The 19,950-nt window shown below is 45.5% G+C and overlaps 1 protein-coding gene across 1 annotated transcript in view; it reads left to right on the top strand.

The window, feature by feature from the left end:
• LOC123749571 (sushi, von Willebrand factor type A, EGF and pentraxin domain-containing protein 1) overlaps nt 1-19,950 on the top strand; it is a 177,956-nt gene that overhangs the window by 102,167 nt on the left and 55,839 nt on the right. Inside the window, exons 7-9 of the mRNA XM_069303377.1 lie at nt 10,408-10,415; nt 11,073-11,269; nt 12,135-12,228. Coding sequence (XP_069159478.1) covers nt 10,408-10,415; nt 11,073-11,269; nt 12,135-12,228 — 299 coding nt within the window. The remainder of the gene's footprint in view (nt 1-10,407; nt 10,416-11,072; nt 11,270-12,134; nt 12,229-19,950) is intronic.

The following is a 19,950-nucleotide window of genomic DNA, read 5'->3' as shown; positions in this document are numbered from 1 at the left end:
AAGGACGTAATATTTGAGTAGTTACAAAAGCACCATCTTACCAGGGTATAGTTACCTGTTGGTGTTGGTGAGGTGTTAGTGACCCGGGTTAGTGTACAGGTAAGGCGGTAACTGCTTATGGCAGGAGCGCCGCCATACACCAGTACTGAGCACAGACTCCGCGACACTCCACAGCTGCCCACATACCGTGAGGGCCAAATCCGGATGATAGTTTTGTACACTTACCACTGGTTGTACTCGGCCACTTCTATAGGAAGGCGTGACAACACTCGTGTCTGGGTGCAAGACTGGTGCGCTCCTCCAGTATAGTACACAGTTTCTCTCCAACCACTTGAGCTGGACGATAGAACCACGGTCTCACTTCATGCAGGTCGGCGTTCAATCCCACGACCGTCCAAGGGGTTGGGCACCATTCCTTCCCTCCGTCTTATCCCAAATACTTATCCTGATCCCTTCCAAGTGCTATATAGTCGTAATGGCTTGGTGCTTTCTCCTCTTAGTTCATTTATTCATTCATTCCTCTCTTAGAGGTTAAGGTGTGATCAGCCTCGTTATGTTCTTCTGGCAGTCTGCACCCCCCCCCCCGGCCTGATCCATATAGCACAAGGCATGGAAGAATTATACCTTGGATAACATTATTAGTTCCGGTGGTGCAGGTAACATGCTCGGGGTGGGGCTGTGGGCGTGCACACCTCCCAGGGTTGACGTGCACGCCTCCCAGGGTTGACGTGCACGCCTCTCAGGGTTGACGTGCACGCCTCCCAGGGTTGACGTGCACGCTGGCGCCTCCCAGGGTTGACGTGCACGCCTCCCAGGGTTGACGTGCACGCCTCCCAGGGTTGACGTGCACGCCTCTCAGGGTTGACGTGCACGCCTCCCAGGGTTGACGTGCACGCCTCCCAGGGTTGACGTGCACGCCTCTCAGGGTTGACGTGCACGCCTCCCAGGGTTGACGTGCACGCTGGCGCCTCCCAGGGTTGACGTGCACGCCTCCCAGGGTGGGCGTGCACGCCTCCCAGGGTGGCCGTGCACGCTGGCTCCTCCCAGGGTTGACGTGCACGCCTCCCAGGGTGGCCGTGCACGCCTCCCAGGGTTGACGTGCACTTGTCAACCCTCGTCTTGCCCTTGTTATTTTTAGCATACTTGTCTGGCTTCCGGCTGAGACGGTGGCGTGTTATCCACCATTGTGAACAATCTAGTCCAAGAGTGTAAGGAGAGAGCTGCTAGCGTGCACCGTCTTGGCTTGGTAAGGAACAGCTGGATACATCTCCAGCTTGTGGGGGCTGAGGGCGTGTGCCGGTATATGAATGGCCTTATAGAGCTTTGATAATATTGTTGATATAAATGATGTGCTGGATGAGCGGAGCTCTACACCCTTAGCACACCCACCTGGCCTTACTGGAGAGCTCTGGCGCTCTACACCCTTAGCACACCCCACCTGGCCTTACTGGAGAGCTCTGGCGCTCTACACCCTTACCACACCAACCTGGTCTTACTGGAGAGCTCTGGCGCTCTACACCCTTACCACACCCACCTGGTCTTACTGGAGAGCTCTGGCGCTCTACACCCTTAGCACACCCACCTGGTCTTACTGGAGAGCTCTGGCGCTCTACACCCTTAGCACACCCACCTGGTCTTACTGGAGAGCTCTGGCGCTCTACACCCTTAGCACACCCACCTGGTCTTACTGGAGAGCTCTGGCGCTCTACACCCTTAGCACACCCACCTGGCCTTACTGGAGAGCTCTGGTGCTCTACACCCTTAGCACACCCACCTGGGCTTACTGGAGAGCTCTGGCGCTCTACACCCTTAGCACACCCACCAAGGGCCAGATTCACGAAGAAGTTACGCAAGCACTTACGAACCTGGACATCTTTTCTCAATCTTTGGCGGCTTTATTTACAATTATTAAACAGTTAATGAGCTCCGAAGTACCAGGAGGCTGTTTATAACAATAACAACAGTTGACTTGCAAGTTTTCATGCTTGTAAACTGTTTAATAATGTAACCAAAGCCGCCAAAGATTGAGGAAAGATGTACACGTTCGTAAGTGCTTGAGTAAGTGCGTTCGTGAATCTGGCACCTGGCCTTACTGGAGAGCTTTGGCGCTCTTCTCACCTCACGCAGTCTTCCTTGTTGACCCACGAAAATGTACTAATTAAGGACTATAATTTCAATGATCAAGGGCCAACTTGAAGGGATGTGTTAGAATAAGAGCCTGCTAGTAGGTATCTCCAGGAAGTGAATAGGTGCACAGCGCTGGTTTACCGTGTAATGGTGAGGGGTGGTGGGGGTGGGGGGGGGGGTGAGCCCCACTACACCATGTCTCCGAGGGGCTCCAACACCTGTTGCTCGCTTTCTTCTGTGACGTTGATCTTTCTCGTCTTGTTTTGTCAACTCTTGTCAATTGTTAACTTTTCCTGTTTGGCGAATCTGTAAGATTTTGGTGGTGTGATAGGCACAAAATCTACGCATGCGACAAATTAAGAAAACATTATACAACTGCTTTGTAAAATTTAGTGGGAGGAATGTGGTACCTCTGGAAGCAGTATTTCCCCCACAGTTTCCTTAACAGGCTCAAAGCACCTGGGTAAATCTTCCTTGGGCTTAATTATCTCCTCCAGTCTTCTTATGTGAGGACTACAGGTGCCATATAATGACACCAAGGTAAGGTAAGCCTTACCTGGCCATAGGCACAATCACAGAACACTGAGCATCAGGGTCCACGGCTGTTCACTACCCTCCCAGCAAGCATTATAAATATTGCCTGAACAAAGGTGGACTTTTTTAAGAACCAATTAGGCAAGTTCTTGCAAAAAAGTACCGGACCGACCAGGCTGTAGTGGATATGGGGGCCTTCGGGGGTCGCTCCAAGCAACAGCCTGGTGGACCAAGTTATCACAAGTCGAGCCTGGCCCCAGGTATGCTCCAGGTATGGTAAAAACTAAGGTATACGAGAGGTGATGATGGTACCCGGCTCATCGGGTAACGTTATGGTCACATTACACACCAGGGGGGGGGGTGCAGTGTGTCACCACACTGTGGCCATTGTAAAGGCAACATTGCCATAGTTGAGAGGCGTTGCTGTTTGGTGCCTGCTTGTGGTCGACACGTGTCTGTATGTGGGCTTGTTCCTGCTTGCGGGCTGACTGTGTGTGTGTACTCACCTAGTTGTGTTTGCGGGGGTTGAGCTCTGGCTCTTTTGGTCCCGCCTCTCAACCGTCAATCAACAGGTGTACAGATTCCTGCGCCTATTGGGCTCTATCATATCTACACTTGAAACTGTGTATGGAGTCAGCCTCCACCACATCACTTCCTAATGCATTCCATTTGTCAACCACTCTAGCACTAAAAAAGTTCTTTCTAAAATCTCTGTGGCTCATTTGTGAGTGAGTGAGTGAGTGAGTGAGTGAAAGAGATTACCCAAGTGTAGTTACAGGATGAGAGCTACGCTCGTGGTGTCCCGTCTTCCAGGCACTCTTTGTCATATAACGCTTTGAAACTACTGACGGTTTTGGCCTCCACCACCTTCTCACTCGACTTGTTCCAACCGTCTACCACTGTTTGCGAAAGTGAATTTTCTTATATTTCTTCGGTATCTTTGTTTAGTCAGTTTAAATCTATGACCTTTGGTTCTTAAAGTTCCAGGTTTCGGGGATTTTTCCATATCAATTTGATCTATTCCTGTTACTATTTTGTACGTAGTGATCATATCACCTCTTTTCCTTCTATCTTCCAGTGTCAGCATATTTAATGCCTCTAACCTCTCTCCTCGTAGCTCTTGCCCTTCAGTTCTGGGAGCCACTTAGTAGCATGTCTTTGCACCTTTTCCAGTTTGTTGATGTGCTTCTTAAGATATGGGCACCACACAACCCCTGCATATTCCAGCTTTGGTCTTAACAAAAGTTGTAAACAATTTCTTTAGTATTTCGCCATCCATGTATTTAAAAACAATCTCGAAGTTAGAATTAAAAGCAGTATTATGGTATTTAATTTTGGTGGGGAATATTTTATTATTTGTTATTTTTTTCTATTCAGTTTTGATGTTTTTTTTACGAGTGTGTAGAGGAGAAGAGGACTTACTGGGCGTGGGTGGCGTGGGAGGGAAGGGCCGCCTTGCTGCGTTGGCACTGGCTCTTGGTGTTTGGAAGAGCGTGCCTGGCGAGCTGGCGCTGGGCATCACCAACGGTGAGCACCTCATAGTGGCCGGCCATGATGGCCACTGTGGCCGGCCATGATGGCCACTGTGGCCGGCCATGATGGCCACTGTGGCCACAACTCTCTTTATGTCATAGACAGTGACACAGATTCCTCGGTGAGACTCGAGTTTCAGATCCAGGAACACGAGGGGGTCGCTCTATCATCTGTACTACGGCCTCCCCCACTACGGTACTGCCTGCCTCCATAATTTTGTTTCCGGAGAGAGTAAATAGTAAATAAAGGTATTATTGTGATGCGACTGTGACGCCGCTATCCTCCCCCCCCCCCCACCCGTGTGAAGGACGCCAGGTAATATGTGATGATTTGTGTGCGTATTGTAGTGTGTTGCGTGGGAGGCTGGAGGTTGGTGGGGGGTTGTGTACCAGTGATAGTGACTACAGGCTACTGACTCTCCATGACCTTCCACACATTACTTCAGCGCATTCCACTTACTAAAAGTTGGGCATACATAAATCTGTGTATCTATGTATTTACGTATGTAGCTTAGCTTAGCATTTTAAAAGCACCGAATCACCTGTGGTTGATTGTTCAATAAACCCTTAAACTATATGTTTAACACATCTCTAACCCTGACCATGGAGGACAGAAGAAAATGTATATATGCTGGTTAGCATTGTAAATGTGTGGCCACGTCTGTGGTAGAAAATAATAATAATAAAAAAACAACTAAAAGTTGGTACATCGCCGGCCTTGTCCCCGGTCGTGCAAGTGGTTGGGCATCGTTCCGTCATTCCCTTAGCCCCTGTAGTATATAATTATATACTGGCTTAACGCTTTCGCCTGATAATTACTTTGTATTTCCAGCTTCCATTTATGTGTTCTCGTCCTACTGTTTATACTGGCTGTCCTTGCCTATTGTGCTCCCTATACTGTGGTCGGTGAACATAGTCCCTCTCTTCCTTCTATCACCCAGGGTTGACACGTTAATCTTCTTATTGTGCCACTAACTTTGTGCTAACGTCTCCAGTTTACAAGATGAGTTTTATGCTTCACGAGGTGCGAATTGCATGGCGGCGCTGCTCATTATTGTATGGCTTGGTGGGCGAGGCGGGAGGCAGGCAGGCAGGTGGTGGGTGTGTTGGTGGCGGGGTGATGAGCTATGCACGGAAGGTTATGCAGGTTATGGAGACGGTTCCCAGGATCAATGTATCTGCGTCCCGGTTTTTGGCCAGGCCTCCTGGTTGATGATGTGGTGTACTAAACTGTTCACCAGATCATCATATACCCTCTGGAGGTGTATATCAAGTTCCATTTATGAATGGGGCTAATTTGTACAGTCCGTCATGCCTCCTGGTCTTGTAAGAAATCGTTTCAGAGTCCATTAGATTCAGTCCCTCTTAATATTTTCCAGGTGTGAGTTGTGGGTGATGACATTAATTGAGATGTTTTGTTGCACTGATTCTGACAGTAAAAGTTATACGTTCTCCAGGTGAACAACCTCTCCAGCTTGGGGAAGGGTCGTTAATGTCCACTACTTTAACACTCTACACATAACATGTTTCTTAAAGTATCATAATTAATTAGACATACATTATCTGTAAAAGTTCTTGTTATACAACAATTAGATCCACGAAGAAAAAATATGCTTATTAGTAATAATTGTACACAGCCATGAACATAGAACCTTGGCTTGTCAGAACTCCCCATTAATTATAGGCCTAATAAAATTGGGAGGGGGGGGGGAAGGGTGTTATTTTTAAAAGTAGTGCCGTTGAAGGTGAGGAGCGTGAAGATTGGAGTTGGAGCTGGGATCACTTTAGACCCTGAACAGAGGATTTGGAAGTAGACGTGTTCTTGGAGGGAGATGGTGGGCAGTGCGAGACTACTCAATAAACTGTTTTCCCTTACCATAATGTTTTTACTAATAATTTTTCATCTTGAAAGTTTGAAATGTCGATTCGAACAATGAGAGGTGCTGCCTCCTGGACGACCTAGGCGGGTGTGTTAGAGGGAACAGTCTGTTCTTGCCTGTGTGAACTCTCCAGGTGATAGCCGTCACCAGTATCTTCACTACAGTTGAATAGTACTCCACAAGACATTTACCCCTTGGTAAAAATAACATGAATTCAGAATTCACTGAAGATGGTAAGATCTCTGCGTGTGTGTTTTCCTCTCCTGTCCGGTGGTGGTGATTGTATTGTCCCTTGGGGGCCTTAGTGTGGTGCAGGGTGTGGTGCAGGGTGTGGCAGGGTGGGCCTTGGGGCGGTAGTGTGGTGCAGGGTGTGGCAGGGTGGGCCTTGGGGGCCTTAGTGTGGTGCAGGGTGTGGCAGGGTGGGCCTTGGGGCGGTAGTGTGGTGCAGGGTGTGGCAGGGTGGGCCTTGGGGGCCTTAGTGTGGTGCAGGGTGTGGCAGGGTGGGCCTTGGGGCGGTAGTGTGGTGCAGGGTGTGGCAGGGTGGGCCTTGGGGCCTTAGTGTGGTGCAGGGTGGCCTTTGGGGCGGTAGTGTGGTGCAGGGTGGGACAGTGTGTGGCAGGGTGGGCCAGGGAATGACCTAACTGTACCCGGGGTTTTTCAGTGGCAGGTGAAGTAGCCTCCGGGTGGTAAGGCCAGTGTCCACGATGCTACAAGGCCGGCTGGTGGCGGAGTGTGCCAGTGGTGTACACCCTGGCCCCCACCGGCACGTGGTGGTGTACACCCTGGCCCCCGCCTGCACGTGGTGGTGTACACCCTGGCCCCCACCGGCACGTGGTGGTGTACACCCTGGCCCCCACCGGCACGTGGTGGTGTACACCCTGGCCCCCACCGGCACGTGGTGGTGTACACCCTGGCCCCCACCGGCACGTGGTGGTGTACACCCTGGCCCCCACCGGCACGTGGTGGTGTACACCCTGGCCCCCACCGGCACGTGGTGGTGTACACCCTGGCCCCCACCGGCACGTGGTGGTGTACACCCTGGCCCCCACCGGCACGTGGTGGTGTACACCCTGGCCCCCGCCTGCACGTGGTGGTGTACACCCTGGCCCCCACCGGCACGTGGTGGTGTACTCCCTGGCCCCCGCCGGCACGTGGTGGTGTACACCCTGGCCCCCACCTGCACGTGGTGGTGTACACCCTGGCCCCCACCGGCACGTGGTGGTGTACACCCTGGCCCCCGCCGGCACGTGGTGGTGTACACCCTGGCCCCCGCCTGCACGTGGTAGTGTACACGCTGGAGTACACCATCTAAGGCCAACATTTCATCTTTCTAGCAGCAGATATAAGAAATATTTCTGAAACAATTGTGAATATTTTCAGTAGGGAATTTGAGATGTTTGAGCAGTAAGTGGCAGGTTGTGACCGAAGGTGCCGCCAGATTAATGTCTTAAGCAGTTTATTATGGATCACCATACTCATCTACGGGTAAGGCTAGGTTAAGTTAATTATCAGGAGACAGCACTAAACCAGTCTGACTATATAGCACTTGGAAGGGATATGAGGATAGATTTGGGATAGGACGGAGGGAAGGAATGGTGACCAATCTATTGAACGGTCGGGGGATTAAACGCAGACCTGTAATAAGCGAAGCCGGCGTTTTATCGCCCAGTTCAACTTCGTGAAAGGTTAGTCACACAATGGTTTCAGGTACTGGACACCAATGACCTTCAAGGTAAGCAGTTTACTTTTGTGATGAACTATTTACGGTTTTAATTTAGATATGATGCCGCCTGCAGCCATAGTGTGTGGGCGGGAAGGTTAGCCAGGTGTGTGAGGGTGGGAAGGTTAGCCAGGTGTGTGTGGGTGGGAAGGTTAGCCAGGTGTGTGTGGGCGGGAAGGTTAGCCAGGTGTGTGTGGGCGGGAAGGTTAGCCAGGTGTGTGTGGGTGGGAAGGTTAGCCAGGTGTGTGAGGGTGGGAAGGTTAGCCAGGTGTGTGTGGGCGGGAAGGTTAGCCAGGTGTGTGTGGGCGGGAAGGTTAGCCAGGTGTGTGAGGGTGGGAAGGTTAGCCAGGTGTGTGAGGGTGGGAAGGTTAGGCAGGTGTGTGTGTACTGCCTACACCAGGCAACTTTGGCGGTTCTTGGCTGACACTTGTGGTATAGAATATTATACTGCATGACATGTGTAAACATTTCTGATAGTTGTCTCAACTGTAAATTTAAACATCTGAGCTACAGGAAGAGAAAAACTATAGAAACCAGACACAGCTTAATAACACTCAAATATTTAAAGTGCTTAAGATTTTTATGCATTTTTTAGGGGGGGGGGAGGCTTTTATTGGTTAGACTGAAAAATATTTAAATTTAAATTGTAACAATTACTTAGTGTATTAATCAGTCTAGTTCATGTGCTTTGGGGGGGGGGGAATTGTATATATAATAATTTGCTGTATTTGTTTTACACTTAATGTATTTAGGTGTGATAGGCACTTCACGGGGCTGGTTATACATAATACATTAGCCAGCCTGGCCAGCCTGCTCGCTGGTACTGTGTTTACAAACTGATGTATGCGTGTAACGGACTTAGAGAATAATTTTTGACTAATTTGATGTGCATGGGTGAGCGGTGGAGCCTGAGAGAGAGGTGTGTGTTCCTGGCAGGTGGTGTGTGTGTGTGTGTGTGTGTGTGTGTGTGTGTGTGTGTGTGTGTGTGTGTGTGTGTGTGTGTGTGTGTGTGTGTGTGTGGGGGGGGGGGGGGGGGGGGTTAGGTTAAGATGGGCAGCAGTGTGGCGAGGGGCAAGTTGTCTTGACTATGGTGCCTTGCTCCACGGCAACAATCAAGCAATAACGTGCTCGTCTAACAAGCCAGACATAGATATATAAGCCTACTTAACAAGAGGGTTAATATAAAAAAATGTTGTGGATTCCTTATAGCGTCCCCGCGGCCCGGTCGTCGACCAGGGCCTCCTCGTTATCGGACTGGTCAACCAGGCTGTTGAACGCGGCTGCTCGCAGCCTGACGTATGAATGACGTATGATTAGGTATCCTTTGGAGGTGCTTATCAAGTTCTCTCTTGAACACTGTGAGGGGTCGGCCAGTTATGCCCCTTATGTGTAGTGGAAGCGTGTTGAACAGTCTCGGGCCTCTGATGTTGATAGTTCTCTCTCAGAGTACCTGTTGCACCTCCGCTTTTCAACGGGGGTATTCTGCACATCCTGCCATGCCTCCTGGTCTCATGTGATGTCATTTCTGTGTGCAGGTTTGGGATCAGCCCCTCTACTATTTTCCACGTGTAAATTATTATGTATCTCTCCCGCCTGCGCTCAAGGGAGTACAGATTTAGGTTCTTTCCTAAAGGTTCCAGTAGTTTAGATGTTTTACTGAGTGGATTCTAGCAGTAAAGGATCTCTGCACGTTCAGCATTTTCTCCAGCTTTGAAAGGGGCTGTCATTGTGCAGGAGTACTCCACTCTAGAGAGCACTAGCGTCTTGTAAAGTATCATCATTGGTACAGCATCTCTTGTGTGAATGGATCTTGTTATCCAACCTGTCATTTTTCTTGCCGTTGTGACGGCTACTTTATTGTGTTCTTTAACGGTTCCGACATGAGTACATCCAAATCCTTTACATTGCCTTTTCGTTCTATGTTATGATTTGACTGAGTTTTGTACGTGGTTTCCGTTTTTTTATTTTCATTTTTTTCCGTAGCGCAGGACTACAACGTAACTTCGTTAAACACCATATTATTTTCTGTAGCCCATAGAAAGACCTGATCTACATCTGACTGGAGGTTCGCCATGTCCTTTGTTGCCTACTCTCATGAAGATCCTAGTGTCAACTGCAAAGGATGATACAGTGCTATAGGTTGTGTTCTTGTCTATGTCCGATATGAGGATGAGAAAAAGTACTGGAGCAAGCACAGTACCCTGGGGGACTGAGCTCTTCACGGTTGATGGGCTGGATTTTATTTTGTTCACTATTACACATTGGGTTCTGTTGGTCAGGAAATTGTAGATCCATCTGCCTATTTTCCGGTAATTCCTTTTGAACGCATTTTATGTGTGTGTGGATGATGTGGATGTGGAAAAAATAAACTTAAAAACTAAGGCTTAAAACTTATTGAGATCAAAAGCATGAATTGAACTGAAGTAAAGAAACAATAATTACATGTTGAATGGAACAGCAGAAATTGTGATAGAACAGCAGATAGTAATTTAACTAAATAAACAGAAAGACTACAGTTTTCTTTAAATTTATACATGGCAGATATCATCAGTTTTAAAAAGTTATTCATTAATCATTAATGTTTGATAATAGCAAGACATTGGTTGACATATAGGAGTTAAGGTAGGTTACATGGAGTTGATTAGATAGTACTTGAAAGATGGGCAGTCTTTGACGTGAATGAGAAGGTCGTTCCACATATTGAGACCCTTGATTTGCAGAGCATTTCTAGTTTAGTTAAGTTGCACTTTTGGAATACCAAATTAGCCTAACATGCTTTCTGCCCTTGACAATTTGAAACGATATAGAAGATTACATGGATGTTACATATGCACTAAATAATCAACCTGTCCTCTTTAAAAAGAACGTCGCTTTTGGCGGTTTGCCCGTATGGCCGAATATGGACGTAATTTGAAAATGAAAAAAAAATTAAAATAAATTTGGGATTTTTTTTTTTAACAACAGTAAGTTAAGGGTCCTCTGATAGGTTAGGTGGGCAGGAAATTCTCATAAAGTTTCAAAACGGTATGAAAAACGTTAACGGAAAGTTGCCTCTTTTAAGCTTGTTGAGTAAGCCGGGCGACTCAAACAGAAAAGGAACAGTATGTCACTTTTATGAGTCAATTTCATTCAAATTACATCCAAATTTGGCCATAGTGCGCATACGAGCCAAAAGTGACGTTATTTTTAAGAGGACGGGTTGAAATGATGCTTTAATGTACAGTACACTGAAATGAAAAGAAATTTGTTACTGTAATGCTAACGCATTAAATTTTACAGGTGGGGAGACTGGACAACAGCAAGCATATATAATATAAGCTCTGGGGTGGTGAGTGAGGCAGAGAAGCCGTCCACAGCACCTGGCTGGAGACTGTTGACAGTGCCTGACAATCTTACTGTGGCACCAAGCTTCAAGGCAGCACAGCTCTCTGGCAATGGTGCCAATATTGCCATATGCCAGTACTTGGGCCCCATAGGTAGGTGAAGAACTTTCGTGCTGTGTATTAATAGAACGTTTATGAACGGATCTGGAAACAAACCGTAACTGTCTCTATTTTCTGCTTGTTACAACTTGTAATAAAGTTGTTACATCTTGGCTTAACGTGTTTATGACGTATTAGAATGTTGTTACAACTTGCTATATTGGTTGTTATAATTGGTTAGGAGGTGTTAAAACTTGTGTAGCACTTGTAAAACGTTGTAGCAACTTCGTAGTTTCGGTGTGTGTTTGGCGGGACGAAGCTGCTACTTGGTAACCATGAATCTGATGAAATTTCCTATACCACCTTACTGTCTGTTACCTTATACACTAAATAATTTAGCCTCATTATATCAATAATAGTCACACTGAATATTATTCTTGAAAGATTGATACCTTTTCCTAATATTGGCTCTGTTTCTTTGCAAATTGTTATGCAACCCACAAAAACAGCCAAACTCCTGGGGTACCTATTTTACTGCTACTGTAGGTGAAGAGAGAGAGAGAGAGGTATCGGGTGAAAGGAAAACATGCACATCCGTTCTGGGGATTGAACCCGGGCCCCTCAGTTGTGAGTCAAAGATGTAGACCACTGTACAACAGAACCTAATATAATGTATACATGTATTCAGTACTGTATATTGTCTTTTAACAACAATCTTCATTGATTACTATAATTACAAAATCTTTTTGATTACCATATACAGTACAAGTAGGGTGTGGCTAACAAAGCTATTCAGACTTGCATATACATTACCTGTGTATTTTCAGAAAAGTGTTCCAGCCTTGTGTTTCTCTGCAAAATTAATCTGACTGGAAGGTTTAGTTGTAAGAGCATGTTATGAGTTCTGTATGTCCTTCAGGATGCTGGGACGCACCGCAGGAGCCGTTAGGCAACATGACCCGTTCCTACTGGGACTGGGAGATGACCGACATCTTCAGCAATGTCGCCTACATGTGAGTAGTACTGTATTACCCTCTAATGTTCTTACGTGTGAATAGTATACCCACTTTTCTGTGGGGGAGCCCCATCGGCTCCCTGGAGCTATCAGCGCTAATATATGCAATATATTAGTCTGGGGCATCAGTCAGTTGGAGTTCAGCCTACCAGGAACCACGAGCCAGAACCTGGCCTCCTCAGAGAAGCACAGGGAGCAGTTTCCTCTGGAAACCTCCAAGTGGTTGGGGGGTATTCCTTGTCTACCATCAACTGGGGCTAGACACCCAGAAAGATAGGCATATCAAAACAAACCCCATTTGGTAAGAAAATTGCAACCAGAAATCGAATAGGGAGGCAGAACTCCCCAATGAGCAAACAAGCAAACATCACACCACCGCCGCTGCACCGCTTGTCCGCGCAACCCTCCCCATCCGGGAGGGGAAGCCCCGGACCCACTGCACCGGTTACTCAACCTCAGTTTGTTGGCTAATGCATTCTTGGGTGGTCGTCAACTCTGGCCTCGATTTCTTGGCAGTATTTTGCCTTAGTAGTGTTTCCTGCTGTGTTGTGGTGGTGGTGTCCAGGTTTAAATTCAGTGTACTGAGGCTATATGCACTTAGGGCTGACTTCCCTAAATGCCCTGTAAGTACTACCCCTGGATGCTAGGGTTCTCTTCCATAGTGCCTTCGGGACTCCACTTCTATAGGGGTTCTTGCTGCTCGGCATTTACCCTGCCCTTGGGGCCAACTTGGGTTTTCATGGCCTTTGGCCTTGGGTAGGAAGTGGTATTGTTGCTGGTTGGGGGCGTCAAGGTGTTGTGCAGATCGCCTACCTACGCAGCGGCAGGTTCCTGTTTCCTCTAGGGACATTGTACTTTCGCAGGTTTTTTCTTTTATCTTTATTTTCTTTGCCTGGTGGGGGTCTGCCTTGTTTGGCTATAGGTCCACTTCTGATATTTTGGTGGCCCTTCGATAGGCCCTGTGATTGTACTCTTGCTCTAAATGCCACAGTAAATACTGAGCTAAATAAAGTCCATCTTTGGCTAACTGCCAACAAACTCACCCTTAACATTGACAAAACCTTCTATATTCTGTTTGGCAATAAATCCTCTAGTCTTATAAATCTCAAAATAAACAATACCCAAATTTGTAACAAATTAGATGGCAAATTCCTTGGCATTCTCATTGACCACAAGCTGAATTTCCAGGGACACATTCTAAATATATCAAAAAAAGTTTCAAAAACTGTGGGCATTCTTTCTAAGATCAGATATTATGTACCACGCCCTGCCCTGGTGACTCTCTATTACTCCCTTATCTATCCTTATCTCAACTATGGTATTTGTGCTTGGGGTTCTACTACCCAAAATCACTTACGTCCTCTAATTACCCAACACAAAGCCGCTATTAGAACAATATCCAACTCTGGCCCCAGACATCACTCGGTACCCCTACTCAAATCTCTTAATATGTTAGATATTAAGTCACTGCACATTCTCTCATGTGTATTATACATATATAAAACGCTAAACTATAATGCCAATCCTGATCTTAAAAGCTTCATAGAAGGTTGTAACAGAACCCATGAGCACCACACCAGAAATAAATACAGTTTTGATATTCCTAGAGTACGTCTTAATCAAACTAGAAATGCTCTGCAAATCAAGGGGCCCAGAATGTGGAATGACCTTCCCAACCATGTTAAAGACTGTACCTCTCTCAACCAGTTTAAGATAAAAACTAAACACTACCTAATAAATTCCCTGTAATCTACCTCACTCCTCTATTGTCAACCCATGTCTGTTATTTTCTTTTTTTTTTTTTTTTTTAATCAACACTGTTTGTCAACCTATTGTATTTGTGCTGCTTTTTCAGTCATGTTCCCCCTTTTTTTTATCTTTATTTGTATTTGTTCTCAACACCTTTTATTCTTTATGCTCAATTAGTATTAAGTTCTAGATATTAATGTTTTTCTTGCCCGAAACGCATTGCGTAATAGTGGCTTTAGGCATTGTATGTACTAGCTCTATCTATATATCAATCCATTAATGTAACATCACTTGTATGTATATACCTTACCTGAATAAACATCTGAATCTGAATCTGAATCATGGGGGTTTCTGTGGGAATATCCCAGCAGATGTTTAATCATATTAAGATTAATTATTATTAAGTGGACTGTAAAACGTGGACTGTATGATTGATTGATATACAGTGACATCTTGGCTTAAGAATGCCACTATTTACGAGTTTTTCGGGTTATGAGCCCAATTTCTTCGGAAATTTCGATTTGGGTTATGAGCTTTGCCTCGGGAAACGAGCTTGTTGATACGCGTATGGCTGACCTAGCGTGTGGTGGCACAGCGATCGCGCCTCAGTTTACCAGTGGCTCCTGACTGGTGACAATTACACCCGAATTCTTTGTAAAGAATTTCAGTGTTTTTCAGATTTTTTGGTATTTGAACATAAAAGTAATTATTACATATCTTGCCATGGGTCCCAAGAAAGTCAGTGGTAAGGTTCAACCTAAGAAAATACTTGAGAGTAGAGGCAGTAGAGGATGTCCCTTCCTCATTAAGAAAATGAGTGAAGTATGGGAAGAACTGCAAAGTTTTGTTGCAGTTCTCACCCAGATAAAGCTGTAGGAAGCCGTTGCATTGACCTTTTAAATGACAATGTGATATCTTACTGCAGACAAATGTTAAAATGTAGGGAAAAACAAGTGTCTTTTAGACAGATCTTGGTAAGACAAGCAAGCAGTGAGCCACAATCAGGACCTAGTGGTATGCAGGCAAAACGTGCCAGAGAGTACATTCCAGAGAAGTCCTCACTGCCTGATGTTATAATGGAAGGGGACTTCCCTTCCAAACACCAACACCTCTCCTCTTCCCCTCCCCCCCTCACCATCTTCCATACGCCAACACGTCATCAGTAAAGGTAAGTAATAACTTGTACATACTTTAGTACTGAAGATTTGAGTGAATTAGGTATAAAATTTACTTTGAAGTTAATTTTTGGGGGAGTCTGGAACGGATTAATTCAATTTCCATTATTTCTTATGGGGAAATTCGCTTCAGTTTACAAATATTCGGCTTATGAGTCGTCTCTGGGAACGGATTAAATTCGTAAGCTGAGGTATTACTGTATCTGCTAGTTGTTGCCGCTTACACACTTTTGGGAGGTTGATTTAATATTGCTAAATCCACCTTATAATATTAAGTAATCATGAGGTTATTAAATCATGGTAAATAATATTTTCTATAAAGTTAGTAGACTACAATTATTAATAAATAAGTTAGGAGGGCTTAGCTGTCGAGTAGGTTTGCGTATGTAACGTCAGGGGGAACTTCTCAAGAGTCAGGCAAAACTCTCGCTTCCTAGTCGGGGTGTCAAGCCCACGTGTAAACCATAAGTTGAGGCAGCTGGCTCCCGGTGGCTTCTCACCTCGTATGAGTTTGAAGGTTGCTGTGTGCCCTTGTCTCAGGATGAAAGTCGCCATATTTGCTTTTGTAATGCTGCCTGTTGGGTCAACAACACCTTTGACCCGGAATCTTGCGAGGCGTGTTCTCTGCTCATGCTCCAATTTAATCATTCTGTAGACATTAAGGTTCGGGTACAGGCAGCATCTGCGTTGCATGCTAAGTTTAGGTTGCTGCAATGCGCTAGGTTGGTTAGTCACCTGGATGCCCCGAGGCTACCCTGTTTTGGTTATAGGGACCTGGACTTGGGGACATTAATTGCTTCGACTTTGGTTCAGTCCACACTCCCCAGTCCTTTCCCGGTTGGTGTTGTTCGCCCTGCTCCTCCCCTTTCCCTCCTCCCGGCTTCCAAATGTCTAAGAGTTTCGGAGTCGAGGCAGGGTTTAGTTGGTGATGAGACACGGGTGGCTTCGGGGACTGCCCCAATCGGGTTGGGGGACAGAGGCATTTGAGCCTGCTCCTCATGCCAAGGCTTCTGGGTCCCACCAGCAGACCCCCCCCCCCTCTTTTCGGCCTTTTCCCTGGATTTTTCAGGGGTAGAGGGTGTGGAGGACAGCTCTGCCCTGAGTACTGGTTTGGAGGATCCCAGGGCTGGGAAGGAGTTGACCTGGAAGGGGGGGGGGGCTTCGGCCCCCTTTGATCCTGCTTGGGTGTTAATGCCCTCTTAGTTGAGTTTGTTGTTGCAGGGAGAGGGGTTTTCTTACCTCCCTTCCCTGTATGAGTATAATTTGGGGTCGGCTCCTCCCCAGGTTTGGTTCAGGGTTTCCTTGGGTTCCTCGGCTCCTTCATTCTGAAGGTTTTCTGCTTCTCGAATCTCACCTAAGGAGGTTTGGGAGGCTCTTGCTGCATACCTCCTGCGAGACGTGGATTTTGCCTCTGTGATGGATCCATCCTTGTTTGAGTTCGGTTCTTCTTTCCCGTATTGGGTGCATTTGGAGGTTACGGAGTCTTCTTCGCTGGCAGACTGCCTATTCTTTTCATTGGGGGGCGTGGCATGGGTTTTATCCATGGGTTGTCTGCAGGGTTATTAAGTCTAGCCACATGTACATGTTGCTTGTATTGCCTTCCAATGTTCGTACATTGTTCGTATGGTGGACTGTGAGCTGGAGGAGGCAGAAGTCACACTGCAGCAAGCTCCTGGAAATATCGAATTACCTAAGTATTGGGAACAGGTTGAGGGCTACAGTGGTGTCCCAGGTTACATAAAGGTTCAGGAAGTGTAAAAGCAAATAAAATGCAATAAACAAGTAAAAGTGAGTGAAAATAGTTGAGTGGAAAAGTTTGTTTTGGTTCTAGAACAAAAACAAAGATGGCCGCCACCACTGAGGATGTAGACACACCAACAGATGATGGTTTCAAAGGATTCTCACCACAAGATATAAGGAAAGGTGGTGTTCTTGGCAGGTTAGAGATAATTGAGGATATGCAAAAGAAGTATGAAGAAAAAGTGCTTAAATTGGAAGAGGACAATGGAGCTCTTAGGAGTGAGCTTTGCACTCTAAAAGGGAGTATGCTTCAACAAGGTAAGATTATTACTGCATTAACAGACAAGGTAACAAATCAGGAGGAGCAAATCAAGGAACTAGTGAAAGAAAATGAGGCATGGAAAGTGAAGTGTGGTGACTTTGAAGAAATAAACAAGAAGATAGACTCATATGGTGAACAACTCCAAGCAAGCCTAAGGGCTAACATAGAGTTAGGTAAGGATCTCCAACTGGAAACTTCACTGACAACTCACATAGAGGAGGTGAATAAAGAACTAGAAAAGTATAAAGAAGAAATAAAGCGACATATGCTCAAGTTGTAAAAGAGAAAGAGACTATCAAAGAAGTGTGTTCGGAAGTCAAAACCAGAAATGACCAACAAGAAGCAGAAATTAGGCAAGCAATTAGGAAAGAACTGGTTACCAACAGTAAACTGGTACAAAACACTGCAGATAGAACTAAGTCCATAATCATTTTTGGATGTTTAGAGAAGGAAATTTCATCTAGGGTGGACCGAACGGCAGAAGAGATGAAAATCATAGAGAAAATAGTAGGTTTAGGAGAAGGCTCAAAGGAAAATGTCAGTGATTTTAGAAGAATAGGAAAATATGAGAAAGACAAGAGCCGCCCCTTAAGGGTGACATTTAATGGAGTGAAAAACATGATGGAAGTGCTAAGAAATGCCAGGAAATTGCAGAGTGATGAGGTTGGCAAACTTTGGTCAATAAGACAAGACCTCTCCAAGGAAGACAGAGAAAAGCTGAAAATGAACCTAATTGAGGCAAAACGTCTAAATGGAGAGAGAAATGAAGAAGACAGAAATTCTTTTTTCTACAAAGTGACAGGGACTGGAAAGCTAGTGAAATGGTACATAAAAACAAAGCAACAAGATCAGTAGTGGAAGGGGGAGTAAAGAGCAAAGGAAAAGGGAACATGTTCCTGAAAATTGTATATACCAACATAGATGGAGTGAGCTCAAAAAATTTGGAGTTGCAAACTATAATCCAGCTTAGGGTCCCAGATATTGTTGCATTATCAGAGACGAAACTTGAAGGAAATATAATAAATGAAGTCATATTCCCAAGAGGCTATTCAGTTTGGAGACGTGACAGGAAAACTAGGAAGGGAGGAGGAGTGGCTGTACTGGTGAAAAAACACCTGAAGGTAAGAGAGTTAATATTTGAAAACCCTCAATATATTGACATAATGGCATTGCAGGTCTGGAATCAGGATGATAAGCTGATAATTTTAAATGCCTACAGCCCACCAGCAAGCAACACATGGACAAAGGAAGAACTAGATGACAAACGAGAGGGCCTCATAATGGTCATGAGAGATATTATTGTACAAGCAGATAAAGATAAATCACGACTGTTGATACTGGGGGACTTCAACTTTAAAGCAATAGACTAGGAGGCCTATGAAGCAAGAACGGAGGACTTTTGGACATGCAGATTTGTGAACCTCATTTTGGAGACATTCTTGTATCAACACATAAAGCAGGCCACAAGAATGAGGGAAGGAGATGTACCGTCAGTACTGGATCTAGTATTCACCAGGAAAGAAGAAGAGATATTGACATCCAGTACCTTCCTCCCTTGGAAAAGAGTGATCACGTCCTGTTAGACATTGATTATGCTTTAAGATATCATCTAGAAGAAAATGGGGACATTGAAACAGTTGATAAACTCGATTTAAGGAGAGGTCACTATGGGGAACTTCAAAATTTTTTTAATGAGTGTAATTGGACAGAATTGTTGCTAGGCAGGGAAGTAAATGAAATGTATGTCAAATTTTTAAAAATATACGAGGAAGGCACACAAACATTCATACCAAAACAGAGAGGCAAGGCCAGAAAACAGGATTGGTTCGACAAATTGTGAGAGGGCCAGAGACCAAATGACACAAAAATGGAATCAGTATAGGAAGAGGCCAAACCCCCAAACATACCAGCGATACAAAGATGCGAGAAACAACTATACAGCAGTAAGGAGAGAGGCAGAAAGAAATTTTGAAAAAAGGGATAGCGGATAAATGTAAAACAGAACCGGGCCTATTCTACAAATTCATGAACAACAAATTGCAGGTAAAGGATAATATCCAGAGGTTGAAAATGGGAAACAGATTCACGGAAAATTAAAAGGAAATGTGTGAAACATTAAATGAAAAGTTCCAAAGTGTGTTTGTACAAAATGAAATCTTCAGAGAACCAGACACGATAAGAATTCCAGAGAACAACATAGAGCGGATAGAGGTGTCTAGAGATGAAGTGGAAAATATGCTAAAGCAGCTGGCCCAGATGGAGTTTCACCATGGGTTCTGAGAGAATGTGCATCTGAGCTCAGCATTCCACTTCACCTGATCTTTCAGGCATCCCTGTGTACAGGAATCGTAGCAGACGTGTGGAAACAGGCTAACATAGTTCCAATCTACAAAAGTGGCAGCAGGGAAGACCCCCTCAATTATAGACCTGTATCATTGACAAGTGTAATAGTGAAAGTATTGAAAAAACTAATCAAAACTAAATGGGTAGAACACCTGGAGAGAAATGATATAATATCAGACAGACAGTATGGTTTTCGAGCTGGAAGATCCTGTGTATCAAATTTACTCAGTGTCTATGATCGAGCCACAGAGATATTACAGGAAAGAGATGGTTGGGTTGACTGCATCTATCTGGACCTAAAAAAAGCTTTCGACAGAGTTCCACATAAGAGGTTGTTCTGGAAACTGGAAAATATTGGAGGGGTGACGGGTAAGCTTCTAACATGGATGAA

The sequence above is a fragment of the Procambarus clarkii genome, chromosome 50 (genome assembly GCF_040958095.1).
Source record: "Procambarus clarkii isolate CNS0578487 chromosome 50, FALCON_Pclarkii_2.0, whole genome shotgun sequence".
Taxonomy (NCBI): domain Eukaryota; kingdom Metazoa; phylum Arthropoda; class Malacostraca; order Decapoda; family Cambaridae; genus Procambarus; species Procambarus clarkii.
Note: the sequence above shows the minus strand (reverse complement) of the source record. Positions and strands in the feature narration are given on the sequence as shown.